This window comes from Scylla paramamosain, chromosome 16 (genome assembly GCF_035594125.1).
Source record: "Scylla paramamosain isolate STU-SP2022 chromosome 16, ASM3559412v1, whole genome shotgun sequence".
In the NCBI taxonomy this organism is placed as follows: domain Eukaryota; kingdom Metazoa; phylum Arthropoda; class Malacostraca; order Decapoda; family Portunidae; genus Scylla; species Scylla paramamosain.
This window is the reverse complement of record NC_087166.1, coordinates 8,546,967-8,562,320: the sequence shown is the minus strand read 5'-3', so window position 1 is coordinate 8,562,320 and position 15,354 is coordinate 8,546,967. Positions and strand designations below refer to the sequence as shown.

Genomic DNA, 15,354 nt, shown 5'->3' with positions numbered 1-15,354 from the left:
CCCTATCCTTGAAATCGGTCTCTCGTTAAGCCCTGCGTATTTCGTTCCTTCCTTTTCCTGTGTGCTTTTCCCCCAGACCGTAACAGGGCGACCTTAGGAATGCTGATTCAGGATTAGTATCGTAAGAAATCTCCCGGTGAATGGTTGAACGAAATGCTGGGCGCCCGCAACCCAGCGAGTCAGCGTTACGAAAGGCCTGGTCGTCTCAATAAATGTACGATACATTCACTTTTTTCTTTTCTTTTTTATGTGTCTTTTTCTCAGACATCGACAGAGTGGGGGAAAGAAATAAAAAAATATAGGGAGTATATAAAACTGTCTCCATGAGAAACATCAATAACGCAAAGGAAAACGTAAAGGAAAAAAATAAAGGAAAAGTGAATGTCAAAACGTTGGTGTGAGTGATTGAAGACTTACCGTTGACCGAGGCGGCGAGAAGCAGAGCCAGCAGCAGCACCCGCACCTCCCAGGGGCGTGGGGGCGTCCTGGCTGCCGCCGCCGCCGCCGACGTCAGGCGGCCAGCGGGGGGAGGCGAGCGTCCTGGAGTTGTAGTGCCAAAGATGCCAAGCAAGGGATTCGCCGCCACGTTTCCAGAAAAAGTCTTGCAAACCTGAGCCTTAGCGCGGCCGGCGGAGGGCGGCTCGGGGAGCCCCAGGCGAGTCAGGGACATTGCGACAGTTGACCTTGTCCTTTGATCTTGTTCAGTTCGAGATACGATGGGCTTTGGGTCGTCCTTGGAAGCCACTGATGGCGCCACTAGGCCCTGAGTGATGAGGGTCTTCACATGCCATGAGGAAGGGAGTTCCTGTGTGGCTGCGGCTGAAATGTTGATCTGTGGGTCTGCCGAGCCATTCCTACACTCCGCGTGGCCCAGACACTCGCCTGCAAGGCCGCCGCCAGTCATCCCAGCGCCGCCACCACCTGCAGTGCTCGCTGCGTCCACAGGCTCACTATGAAATCCGTGTGTTAGCTGGCAGTCACGTTGCGAAAAGAATTTTGGTTTTGCTGAATCATTTGGCACCATATTTACGTCAAAGTCTCCGCCTCTCTCTCTGACAGTCATCCTGCTGGCCGCCCAGCGCCCCTCGCCTCCCACGCCCTCGCAGCAGACGGCCGCCTCGAGCCACGCACCCCGTTGGTCCCTTGGTCCATGGCGGCCACCCACACCTACATCAAAGTCCTCAGTCCCCAACGACACTCCGATCCCTGACGTGGAGGGCGACATGGTGACAGCGGTAACACTATTGATCCTGCGAGGACCCAGCGGATGACGCAATGAAGGCGGCGGCTGAGGCAGGAGAGGGAGAGGCCGAGGCAGTGATCACTTCGACTTGGGTGCGAGGCAAGATTGTGATCGACACGCAGCGGACTGGTGTAGCGCCAAACCCTCGCCGAATTTTGAGGTAACGCCGAGGATTTCCACTCGTCTACAGGGGAGTCCGTAAAGAACCCGCCCAGGAAAAGTCGAAAGATGACGAGGATTCCAACCCTCAGACAGTTCGCAAAAGAGGCGGACAGAGAAAATTTCAGAGACGTCACATCTGAATCTCAAAGGCGAGGCCTCAAAAGTGTCACGGGTCCAGATGCTGCTTCATGGAGCTGCTGCGGAGGGAGAGGAGGAGGAAGCAGGTCTCCTGGTCCTATCTGGTCTGTTCCTGGTCAGCAACCTGCAAGTAAACACAGAAACAGGTCACACGAGCACAGTGGCTGGCAATTATCTTTTATTTCTGTAAAATAACATTCACAACGAGCAGCGAGTCTCATCACACGCTAATCACTCCCTTCAATGACTCAGTGTGACGCAGCGCCGTCAGAAAACACCAACACAGATCATCATGCAAATAATGGAATAATGTCCCGGCGCGCAACATTCCTCATCATTTCAGTACAATCAACTTCGCTGTGCTCTACTTTTTTTTTCCCCGCTGTCGCTTCCATCGCGCTTCGGTGTTCGCTTCGGTAAATTTCTATATATTCTATTTATTGCCATTAGCTGCATTACCATACCAACAGCCGTGCATTGCCTTGTCACCATCACACCGCCGCTGCCCACACAAACACCACATTTGCCACTAACAACACTCTTTCCATCATCCCAACTGGAAGCGACGCATTTTTCCCAATAACTGATTCCATTTTCAGTCACCGCGTCCATTAACACGCCCGGCCAGCTGTGAAAAAAGACAAAGAAAGAAAAAGGGGCCAGAGGAGAAAAAAGACGCGGGTATGAGAGAACTGCAAAGAAAATGAGAGAAGAGAGTGAACGTAAGAAAAAAAAACATCAAAGAAAAGGAGACACACCGAGAATTTAATTAGAGTTACATGAGGGAAAAAAGTCACCTGAGACGAACCAATGTTGTTGTTTTTCCCCCCACAAAATAACTCCGTTTATTTCACTCATTCTTTTCCCTTCCTTGAACATTTAATTGAAATCCAAGAGTGCACCCTCACTATATTCATCCGGACTTCCTTGAACGCAACCCTATCCTCAATTACAACCAAATTTTTACCCTGCATAGCCAGACTCCCTCTCGTATACCCATTCTCCTCTCTCCTCTCTGTCCTCCCCCATTCCTCCACAGCCAGACCCCCTCGCATATCCCCTCTCCTCTTTTCTCCCTTCTCTCTCCCCTCTCCTGCCTCCTCCCCCTCGTTACTTCAACACGCACACACAGAGAGAGACAGTGCAACAAAATATTTATAAAACTCAGCACCGGACGAGTTTTCATGTTCAAAAATGCTTTCTTTAAACATTCCACGGACGCCAGCTGCTCAAGATTTACAGCTTCTATTACGCACACACATTATTTTATTTCCAACGTGTATGCACAAGTGATAAATAGCAGGATATTGATAAACGTACTACACGAAAACCTTACGTGATGTGGTTTTTAGTGAAGAGACAAGATGGAACGGGAGGGAAGGAGAGAAGGGAAGGAAAGGGAAAAGGATAAGAAGGAAGGGAGGAAAGGAAGGGGAATAGGAGGGAAGGAAAGAGGAAAGGAAGGGGAACAGAAGGGAGGGGATGAGGAAAGGAAGAGGAATAGGAGGGAGGGAAAGGATGGGAAGGAAGGGAGGAAAGGCGAATAGGAGGAAGAGAAGGAAGGAAAGGGAATAAGAGAGAGAGAATGGAGGGAAGGAAGGAAGGAAAGAGACTAGAATGTAAGGGAAATAAGAAGGAAGGAAGGAAAGGAAGGAGAGTAGAAAAGGGATAGGGAGAAGGAAGAGTAAAATATAACTAAAGGAGGGAGGGAGGGAAGGAAGAGAGACAGGAAGGGAGGGAAGGTAGGAGAACAGGAGGAAAGGGCAGGGAGGATAAAATTTAACTAGGGATGTCACCACGAAAATCTAAATGCACGAAAACTCCAATGTGATGTGTTCTTAACTTGCTGCACTCCCCAGGTCGTCCTCTTGTTCCATTTGCTGCTCCCTCCCCTACAGCGGTAATGCCCGGCGCGCCCCGTCCCTTCCCAGCATTTTGCCTTAGAATATTGGCTCTTCCCTTGCAGTTAAGAGCGAATAGCAGGTTCTTCCTCATGTCAGACTAACGCACGCCTCCCTCCCAACCCTCTCTTCCGCCTCTCTCTAAGTCCTCTTCTCATTTCTCTCCCTTCCCCTTAGCCTTTTATCTTAAGTTTCGCCCTTTGCTTCTTTTTCTTCACTTTTTCCCCTCTCTCCCTCCTTTTCTTTATGTCTCGCCATCACTCCTTTTTTATTCTTCCTCATGTCTATCTCCCATCCTCAGCGTTTTCCCTCATTCCTCCCCCTCACTTTTTTTTTTCTCTCTCAGTTCTCTCCCTCTCCCTTACACGTCTCAACTTGTTTCCTTTCTCTCACCCTCTTTTCTCTCACACCTTTTCCTCATGTCTTCCTCTCAGCCATTCCTGTCACTCGTCCTTACTCACACCTATTACCTTCACCTCCACTCTAGTCACTCCTCTCCCCCTCACTTCCACTACAACAACATTTCACGATCTCTTCCTCTCACTTTCACCATTGCAACCACTCTCCCCTCTCTCCCCTCACCTCCACCATTCCAGCCACACCCCTCTCTCTCTCTCTCCACCTCCCGCCTCCACCATTTCCACTTTCCCGTGTACACAAATTCCTATGTACACGAGGACACCACTGATACTTCCGCCATGTACACGCACACACAGACACACACACACACACACACACACACACACACACACACGTACATGAAAAAATAAAATGAGACTATATGCACACGTACACATGCACAGGTCCACACACGCACGCACGCACACACGCACGCAGCTACACGTACTTTCATAAGCCCACTCACACGCACATACATACAAAAAAGACACTCAGGGAAAGCAACACAAAGAGTACCGGATTTTGGAAGTAAAAAAGTAGAAACACACACACACACACACACACACACACACGTGACAGACCAAACCTTTCAGTGCCAACGGATCCTTTCACTGTTCGCCTTTCCCTGTTGCTCCATTTCCACCTTTTTTTTCCCTTCCGAGTCCTTTCTCACGGTCCTCGTTACCATATTGTTTTCGCTGCGTTAATACCACTGCGGACCTCATTATCTCTCTCTCTCTCTCTCTCTCTCTCTCTCTCTCTCTCTCTCTCTCTCTCTCTCTCTCTCTCTCTCTCTCTCTCTCTCTCTCTCTCATCCTCATCTTCTCAAGTACTCGTTTTCCTATCCTATTTCTTTTATGATTCTTAATTCCTCCTGCTTCTCTTCCTCTTCCTCCTCTTCCTCCTCTCTCCCGCTGCTAACCAATCACCAAGCGTTTCTCCTTCACTTGACACCCAATCAGGATTCGCTATTTTTACGTATTGGGATTATCCTGTATCCTTCATAGTCCTGTCCTCCGTGCATGTTGTCTTCGTCTTCCTCCTCCTCCTCCTCCTCCTCCTCCTCTTTCACTGTTTTCTCTTCGCTTTCCTTTTTCTTCTTCTTCTTCTTCTTTTTTTTTCAATTATTCACTTTCGTTCCTACTCTTCTTTCCAGTCTTCTCTTTCATCTCTTCTTTCGTCTCCTTTCACAGTTTTCTTCTTTTCTTTATTCCTCTCTTCCTGTGCTTACCTCTATTCACTTATCATTCCCTGTTACTCTTTGCTCGCTTTTTATCTTTCACTGTTTATTTCCTTTCGCAACTGTTATTCTCTCTCTCTCTCTCTCTCTCTCTCTCTCTCTCTCTCTCTCTCTCTCTCTCTCTCTCTCTCTCTCTCTCTCTCTCTCTCTCTCTCTCTCTCTGTGTGTGTGTGTGTGTGTGTGTGTGTTATAATTGCAGTTTAATCCTTTTGTTTAATTTCATTGCATCTTTTATCATAATGGCCTTTTTTATTAGTTGATCTTTCTCATTATTATTATCTAATGTACTGATCTGGTTATGACCTTTTATAATATGCACTCGTATAATTTTGTCTTATTCTCTTTCATGTTTCTTCTTCTTTTCATGTTATATTGTGTCTTATTTTCAGCATATTATTCGTCACATCTTTTCATCACGCCTTTTATTGCTATGATTTTTTTTTTCATTTTTCTGTCGTATTTTTCATCATCATATTTCTATTTTTTTTTTTTTTTCATATTCTTATGTTTTTTTTTTTTCAATCTTATTCTTATCATCATGCTATTTCTTTCACATACTTTTATTATAATTTCCTTTAATATTCTTATCATATTTCCATCATTTTCTCTATCTTTTTTCATATCAAATCTTTTATTCACATCCATCATTTGCCAACCATCTGTTTTAATTTATACCATCTTTATTTGCACTTATTATCATGTTCTTATTAAATTTCCTTTCATATTCTTTCCCCTCCAACTTTTTTTTGCATTTCATTATTCAAATATTTACATTTTCTAATCAAACATTACATTTACACGTAGTTATAAATCTGTCATGTTTTAATTTATTTCATCTGTTACATATCTGTTCATACTTATTACCAAGTTTATATTGAAATTCTTTATATTCTTTCTCTCACCCTCTTTTCTTACATTTCCTTTATATCATTTCATTCTCGTTTACTGAACATTTCAGTTATATTCTTTGTCATTTTTTTACCTTCCTTTCATATTTTGTTTTCTTTTTTTATTTCCTTCATCTTGTTTCCCTTCCTTTTATTTTACATTTCCTTCATATTCTTTCCCTCCCCTCTTACGTCTTTTTTACACCTCCTTCATATCCTTTCCCTTCCTTCTTTTTCTTCCTATTCTTTTCCTCTCCTTTATTTTTACATATTCTTCATATTCTTCCTCTCTCTTCTTTCTTACATTTCCTTTTATATTACCTCTCCCTTTCGTATATATTCTTTTCCTCCCACCTTCCCTTTTTGACCTCTCCTTCGTATTCTGTCGCTCCTTTATATCACACTAGCCAAGTACGCTCATTCACTCACTCGTGTCTGTTTCGATCCGCCCCTATCACACACTGCCTGCCTCGTATCTTCCCTCGATCACCACCACCACCACCACCACCGCCGCTGCCGCTGCTTCACCAATGGACGCAATTAACTAATCTGATCACATCACCGGGAATCGAACAGCAATGAATCGTAATATCTCACACTAACATTAACTCACATCACCAACCGTCGCTCCATCAATGCACCATCGCACCACAAATCATGGGAGAGACAGAGAGAGAGAGAGAGAAAAAAAGGTAGGTATACTTGTGATGGGTGAATTATGTGTGTGTGTGTGTGTGTGTGTGTGTGTGTGTCAGTCTGTCTGCCTATCTTCCTACTTATCTGTCTTCTTATTTTATCTATGTCTTCTTATTTTATCTATGTATCTATTTTTATCTACTTATCTACCCATTCATCTATCTACCTACTCATCTTTCTACATACGTACCAATCCGACTTGTTACCTACCTACCTAACTCTATCTATTTGTCTATCTGTCTGTCTCTGCTTATCGGCGTCTATCCATCTATCCAATGATCTATTTATCCATCTATCTATCTATTGATATACGTATCTACCTATTTGTCTACCTACCTACCTAAGTACCTATCTATCTATCCACCTAACCATCTGCCTATTTACCTATCTGCCTATCTACCTATTACCTATCTAGTGATCCAGTGAAAGTACTAATCACCGTGTTATTAACGCACATTGACTAAAACCATTCTACCATTAAGTCATAATCAACACTGTATGAAAAAATAGACTAGAATACCGTTAAAAAGATGAAGACTAGATAATAAATAATAATGCGAGTAATGGTGATGATATTAAATTACGAGTATTAAAGTTAAAATGACCATGATAATCAACGTTGCAATAACATCAGCAACTGTTACTTCAGAATTACGTTGTTACGACATACACTATGGAAGAAAAATATATCAGTGATTACCTTGGAAATTAACGAAGTATCTATCTTTTTTTTTTTTTTTTTTTGTTTGTTTAATTATCAACTTTATTATTTGTTAAACAGTCTATCTATTTATCTGTCTGACTGGGTGTCTGTTTATTAATCTATTTATGTGTTTAACTCTCTCTATATATTTATCCATCTATCTATCTGTCTATTTACCTACTTATCTGTCTATCTATGTCTATCAGTCAATAAAAATCAAAGCAACCATTATTGCCATAACAAACCCGCATTACCAACGTACTGCCATTCAACAAACAACGAGAAACAAACTAAAATCCTTGGAAACGGAGTAGAACTGAATGCAAAGTGATATTGGAATGAAATTGGATGAAAAAGTAACAGGAATCAAATATAAACAAGAGCTACACGTAAGCGACACACACAATGAAAAAATAAATAAATAAAAAAATGAAGAAATAAAAAATGTAACATGAAAAAAAAACAATAAAATATCAACAAGAAGCAAAAGGCGAGTAATAAAATAAAAACACCGATTAATTGACCAGTGACCTCGCATGACCCCGTGGACTCGAACCGTCACGAACCATCACGAGGCACCAATGCGATAAAACAAGCCCATTTCCAACGCGCCGTTATGGGAGAAGTCCGTAAATAACGCGAACATTAACCCATTACGACGCTCATTACGTTACGCCACACGCTGTTGCCGTCACCATCACCCCCATTAACGCCCCCATTACCGTCACTACCGTATCCTTAAAACCTCCCCCATTGCGCAAAGCCTCTTAGGACTCTATAACACAGTGGTCCGTATTCTAAAGCACTTCGTCGTCTCATCCCTTACATTTCAACAAGGTGTAGTTTGAGTTGTACGTGTTCCCAAGGGTGTTTTAAGGATTCTTGTGATGGTTTAGCAAGGTTTCTGCGTCAACAGTGGGATAATCAGCTTTCATAACACGACTAATCTCTGAAAACGTTACACTTCACCTCCCAACTACTTTTTAACAGGCTGTAGTTTCAGTTATACGGGTTTCCAAGGATGTTTTTATAATTCTAGTGATGGAATATATGTCTCTGGAACCCCGGGAAGCGAGCGCAGCGGGCCCCAGGGAGTGCTGCAGGGCCCTTAAGAGTGTGTAGTGGCTGGTCACGGGACGGCACTCATGGAGGTGATTAGGTCGTTCTTAGGCACTCGTGATTATGCTTGATTGCGCCGCCGCCTCGCGTTTCCAGAATGTGGATGTGGTCATTCTAGCTTTTTATATATATATTCCTGAGCTCGTTATCTTTAAATGGTGTATTTGTTTATTATTTTATCTTTTTTGTTTGTTTGTTTTATTTTTCTTAGGTTTCTTTTTATTTCAGAGTCAGCAATTATCTTATTTCCTACTTATCTATTCGTTTTCTACTTTACTTTTATCTATTAACTTTTTATTTAGAGCCTGCTGTTCTTTCTTGTCCATCTGTCTATATCTATTTATTTCTAATGAAAAATCTAAAGACTTGTGAAGAATCTCAGTTCATAATTGAAATACAAAAATTGTCTAATAAAGAACTTAAAATAGTGAGAAACCTCAGTTCACAATTAAATAAATAAGAAATGTACAATGAAAAATCTCAAATCTCATAAAAAATCTTGGTTCATAGTTAAATATATATGAGAATTGTCAAATGAAAACCTAAAGTCTAATGAAAAGCTTCGGATCACACCTCAAAGCATAAAAAAATGTTTAATGAAAAATCAAAATCATGGAAAACTACCACATGAAAACGTTACAAGGAATAATCTGCCTGCTGCTTGTGCCTGATCAGTTTACACGCGTGCCCAGATTGAAGGCTTACACAGGTTACACAGGTAGGCTTAGGGATTAATGAGATAAACAGGTAAAACCCGCTATGAAATGTAAATGACATGGAAGAATGATGTCCTACATTAACACCTGCCCGCTAGACGATTTACCTCACCTCACTTCACCTGAACGCATCACCTCACCTCATCTGAACACCTCACTTTGACGCCTCACCTTTCCCCTCCCATCAAATACCAGAAGGTGAGTGCAGGTGAGTGTAACCTTTGTGTATAATCATCCTGTCAGCAGCAGGTGACAACATTTGGATGTTGAAATAATACGTAGCATCACATCCTCCCTCAGATTAGCAACGCGAGTAATGTCAAAGTGTAGATGATAAAAAAAAAAAAAAAGTTAAAAAAGAGCATGACATCCTACTGCAAAACGTGTTTTAGAATCAGAATCTACTGCAAAATGTGTTTAATCTTACGTGATAGATGCGAGATGCATATAAGAGCATCAAATCTTAAATTAATCACAAATATAACCATTATGTAGGTCCTACTAGAGGAGTTTGATCTCAGTGTAGATACGTATAGCATCAGACCTTACTGTATAAAGCATATAATCCTACGTATCAGCATTAGATCCTAGTGTAGAACCCATTTAATCTCACGTACAATCATCAGATCCTACTTTAGAACTGCTTAATCATTACCTAAATGAGAGATACGTATGGCATCAAATCGTACTACAGAATCCATAAAGTCCTACACACCAGCATTAGATCCTCCAGCAGAACCCACCAAATCTCACGCACCATCATCAGATCGTCTTGTAGAGCCATTAAATCTCAGTCTAAAGGAGACACACGTCCAGCATCCGATCCTATTACAGAAGGCACTTAATCTCCCTCATTTAACCTTTAGGAAATCGCAACCCGTGTCCTGTTTGCTTTAAATCTTACCAGCGGAGGAGGGAAGCCACTTAACACGCCACACATGCGAGTCTCCGGCACTTTTCCCCCCCAGTAAGCGTTCGCCGCCGCCATCACTCCAACTTAATTGAGAGTGAAGAGGATTTATTGGGGAGGCAAGAGTTGTGTGTGGCATCTCAACCACGCAGCTTCCCTTATGTTTCCCCTCCGCCCATACATGCATTTTTTTCTCCCGCCTAGACTTCCCCTCTCTTCTCTACAGCAGCATCCGGCGTCTGCATCCTGCCTCCTTGTATCTCTCTCTCTCTCTCTCTCTCTCTCTCTCTCTCTCTCTCTCTCATCTGCGCCACAAACGAAAATCATGAATAAAAGCTTGAATAAAAAGTCTTCAGTGTACATCTTTTATTCCTCGCCCTTGTCTCTTTTGCTATGTATTTATTTTCTTCGTGAGTTTGCGGGCTTTGCAGTCTCTATGCCTCGCTTTATCCTTGCTTTATGATGCCCGTGTATTGTTGGTGCTGTTGTAATCCGTCATTTTTAGTGTGTGTGTGTGTGTGTGTGTGTGTGTGTGTGTGTGTGTGTGTGTGTGTGTGTGTGTGTGTGTGTGTGTGTGTGTGTGTGTGTGTGTGTGTGTGTGTGTGTGTGTGTGTGTGTGTGTGTGTTCTCCCCTCCCTCTCCGATTCTGAATTTCTGCTTTTTTTTTTTTTTACTTTTTTTTTCTTTGGGATTCGCACATGAAGTTCACATTTACTTTTATAAATGTACGATATTTACTTTTTCTAGGTACGATTTGCTCTCTCTCTCTCTCTCTCTCTCTCTCTCTCTCTCTCTCTCTCTCTCTCTCTCTCTCTCTCTCTCTCTCTCTCTCTCATACACATTTTTTCACCAGTTTTTTTGCTTGCTTTCTTAGTCTTAAAGTCCACCCACCTACCTCCCTCTCTGTTTTCTCTTGCAATTACCCCTTTAACTGCTCCTCAACAGCCTCCCATTTTCTCTTGGATCACGACCATTTTCATCCCCGTTACTTCTTATCGATGCGTCAATATTGGGAACCTTGCATCGCTTCTATGACTTTCCTTCACTCCTCTTCTATTTTTATATACACAGCATTTCTTTTACCCCCCGTCCGGTACTTAAAGCCTCTCAGTGCAATTCTAGCCTTCCTTTCCTCTCCTTTCCTTTCCTTTTCCTTCCTTCCTCCTTCACCGCCAGACTCTGTGTCATTAACTTCAGTCATATTTTAGTAGAAGCCGCCACTCCCTCCACTCCTTTGAGACAAACCTGACCTAGCTGTCTGATGCACCCACTTCGATAAAAAACACCAATCTTCTGCCATTTCTTTTTTCTCACTCTCTTATTCTGTCCCTCACTACCACCATCTCACTCACACACACACACTCTCTCTCTCTCTCTCTCTCTCTCTCTCTCTCTCTCTCTCTCTCTCTCTCTCTCTCTCTCTCTCTGTTTATTATACACCTTCTGCCTCTTATAAAACATCATAATCCTTGCGTGTAAAGCAACCTTGAACCTTGAACCTCCTGCCTCTAACGTGACTCACTCCAGCAACCCAACAGCTTTAGCACACCACATACGTAACACCCGGAAAGGCTTAGGTATTGCTTTTTATGTTACAAATGTCCTCCTTTACAGGCTCATAAACCCGGCGACATCCACCATTTATTTCTGAGGAAGCAGCAACGAGATGGATTTCGCTTGTCGTGTGTGAAGTGATTTTTGTGTCGCTCTTGAAATCGTGTAACTATCTAGCTGATGACGAGTCTGGGAATGAAAGCAACTTCCTGTTTTCTTGTTCCTGCTCGTGGCATTAATCATAGTTAACGACGTGAATTAAACGCAAACGCAATTATCACCCGTTTCCTTCATCGCTGTCAACATCACCGAAATTTGCTGCTCTTCCCGCCAGCTCAGATATCATCAACACACCGCTAATTACAGTATTTCATCAGGTAATACATACTCGCATTAATGACCTTCTTTCCTTTGCATAATAATACCGGGTTTCAATGAGGGGAGAAAATACATCATGGTCAAACTGGACGAAAAAATTGGGTTAACATAATTTCCCCGGTATGTTCAGTTGTGTTTACCAGATGTGGAGAGTGGAGCTGCAGGAGTGGTGGCTGTGTATGTACGTAGCGCTGCACTGACTTGTAAATGACTAATATCCGGTCTTTCCACACCCCCTTCTATTTGCACGCCTGGCTACATCCTTCTTAACGTGCATGACTCCTGTCGCTATCCTCTGCCTCTGCATGACTTTTTTGACTCCTAACCTCCTTTGCATGACTAGACTGACTACCCTCCACTGCATGACTTGACTAACTCCCTACCTCCAATGCAAGTCTCCTCTCCCTCTACCCTCAATGCATGACCCTTAACTCCCTACCCTCCTCTCCTCCCTGCATGACTTCTGACTAACTCCCTACCCCTGACGTCTTGCCACCCTCCTCTCCTCCCTGCCTGACTCCTGACTAACTCCCTAGCCAGGTATGGAGCATGACTTACACGTGGTAATGACAGGCATGTGTGGCCAGTCCCTCCTCGTATATCTAACCTCTCCGCCAGCAGTAATTATGGGAAGTCCTATTAATATAATTGGCTACAGCAATATGGGGGAGGGAGGTGGAGGTAAAATAACAGTAATAGTGAGCAGTGTGTTAAATCAAAGCGTGGCTGACTCGGTGTGTGTTACAAGACGTGACAGAAGTGAAGGGAAGGAGATAATGCGTCCGCTGCTCGACACGCAATGGAGAATACACCAAAATTTTCTGCATAAAAAGAACGAAAAAGAGCAAGAACAAGAAGACGAGCAAGAACAGGAACGAAACTGGAAAAACTATGTTAAAATAAAGCTAAATGTTAAAAGGGAGTACTAAAAGAAACCGTTTCTCAAACAATGATAAGTTAATGCTATAGACTCAGTAGTGAAGATATTGGTGCAGAGTCAAAATGCATTAAAAGAGGATAAATTTAAAGATAATGATGATAAGTGGATATACAGGCATGTAGGACGATTAATTTATAGTAGTTTATCCTTACATTAGGTTCTAAAATTAACGATTAATCAAACAATGACACAACTAACTGCACAAATCTGGAAATGGCAGTGTCCCTTTTTCATTATTGACGTTGATAGTCTCACGGTACATTCGCAAAAATTCGTAAATGTAGGTTCATAAAATATTGGCAGATGCCACGCAAAGGATGTTAATAAATAAAGAGAACTCGCCTCAGTGGGTTGGAGTGCCGTCCCAGTGCGAGAGAGCCAGGAGTGCCAGTGCCAGTGCCAGTACTAGTGTCAGCGTGTGTTTCTGCTGCTCCTCGTGCTGCGCGGTCGTCACAACAGCGTGGGCTCGCCGCTCGAAATAATTGTTTTATATCATCGTATTTTCCACAGGCTGCAAATTACACACTCTTGGCGAGGGCGGCCGGTACTCCAGAGGCCAAACTCGACTCCGTACGTTTCCCTAAATATCCAGCAGAAAAGTATAGTTTGTTTCAATATGAATATAATTTGAGGCGAGAGCGAAAATAATTTAGCTCAACTAACTTTGGCGGCGTTTCCTGGCCCAGCCGTGCACTCGCGGCTCGCTGCTGAATAAATGGTTAAGTGGCCAGTTTAGGTTTGATATTGTAGTTTCATAAAGGTAAAAAAAAATGTTGGCTAGACACTATTATTTACGAGTATAAATATAGTATGTATGGAGGTACAGAAGAATATATACAACACATATATAAAACAAACCTGAACATCAGCCACAAATGACTCCTAATTCTCTCTCTCTCTCTCTCTCTCTCTCTCTCTCTCTCTCTCTCTCTCTCTCTCTCTCTCTCTCTCTCTCTCTCTCTCTCTCTCTCTCTCTCGTGTGGTATGTCAGATTTCTTAATAAAGACTCTGTTTTCTTTACCATTTGCAAAGAAAACGAGAGAAAAGGTGAGAGGACACGCGAAGGAAAGGAATTCTGTCGTTTACCTCGCCTGTGACGGGAAGCAGCGTGGCGGTGTGGCAGTGTAGCGTGTCCCAGGCCGCGAGAGCCGGAACAGGGCGGAGGTGGGTACGGGGGTACACAGGGGAGCGACGCCCACAGATCCAGGCCACATTGTGATGAACACCAATTCTTTCTGGGTATTTGTTTATTCAACATATCGCGTTTCACGTCCCGAGTGGCTTAGCTGACAGTGAGGGCTGCTGTTTTTTTTTTTTTTTTTTTTACTTTTTCTCTTTTTTTTAATCAAGATCCATGTTCGTTACCGCTGGAAACTTGCTATTTCATAAGAAGAGACGGGAGTGGCGCGCCCATACATCTGATATCATGTAGTTTTTCATCGGGACGCGGCATAAAAATAAAACGTGGGCCCGCTGCCAAATAACCCCGGGGACCTGTAGCGGCGCCTTTATCTCCCATCAACTTGCCACATCATAGGTCGTGGCGGGCCCCTGGAGCTCCGGCCGGCGGTGTACGACGGAAAAGGGACAGGCTGGCACCACCTGGCCTACGCCGCACGCCACTCACACTCCACCTCGAGGGAAATCAAGGCGGGTTGGAGGGCGCGATTGGCTGGAGGAAGCAGTATAGTGAGCACACATCCAGTCCTCGCCCCGAGCAGTTGTGTGTTTCTCGTGCTCCCTTCGCTTTCCTTATCCCTCACAATTTTCAGGTCTATAGATTTTCCGCCTCGACTCTTCCTACCCAGACATCGCCCTCCTAACCCCCACCCACCCTACCACCCTTCACCCCTCCTCCCCTTACGACTTATAGGTCATTGAGGAAGCTAGAAGATTTCACCGCGTCGCCTCTGACTCAGGGACATTCCTCAAGCGCCGCACTTCGGGAATATCTTCTTCTGTGTGGTGTTCCGCGTGAATGTCGCCGCCCATGAGGCTCAGTGGTGAAATTCCTGGTCCCCAAGTTACGTCCGCATTAATTCCAGCTTAACAGCGTCCTTAAATCATGGAATGCAGTAGTAGTGGGGATCTTGTTGGGAGGCGATGGGTTATATTAGCTACATTAGTTATTGCATTGTAACTTGGGCGACTCGCTAAACAATAATAGGACGACGATGGCTGGCGGTGAATTACTACATGCATGCAGCGCCGCCCAACCAAACGGGCTCATTTACAATCCAATTCGGCACCAATAATTCAGACCATCAATAGTCAGATTGGTGCAGCATAAATTACAGGTCAGAATACCGGCAGTTTTTTTTCCCCGACACAATCAGAATGCAAAATGATAGCGTGTGCATCGGATCTT

At 43.6% G+C, this 15,354-nt stretch overlaps 1 protein-coding gene across 1 annotated transcript in view; it reads right to left on the bottom strand.

The window, feature by feature from the left end:
• The window catches only part of LOC135107969 (uncharacterized), a 96,739-nt gene that overhangs the window by 65,525 nt on the left and 15,860 nt on the right, over positions 1-15,354 (bottom strand). Inside the window, exon 2 of the mRNA XM_064018465.1 lies at positions 418-1,667. Coding sequence (XP_063874535.1) covers positions 418-1,225 — 808 coding nt within the window. The 5' untranslated portion in view covers positions 1,226-1,667. The remainder of the gene's footprint in view (positions 1-417; positions 1,668-15,354) is intronic.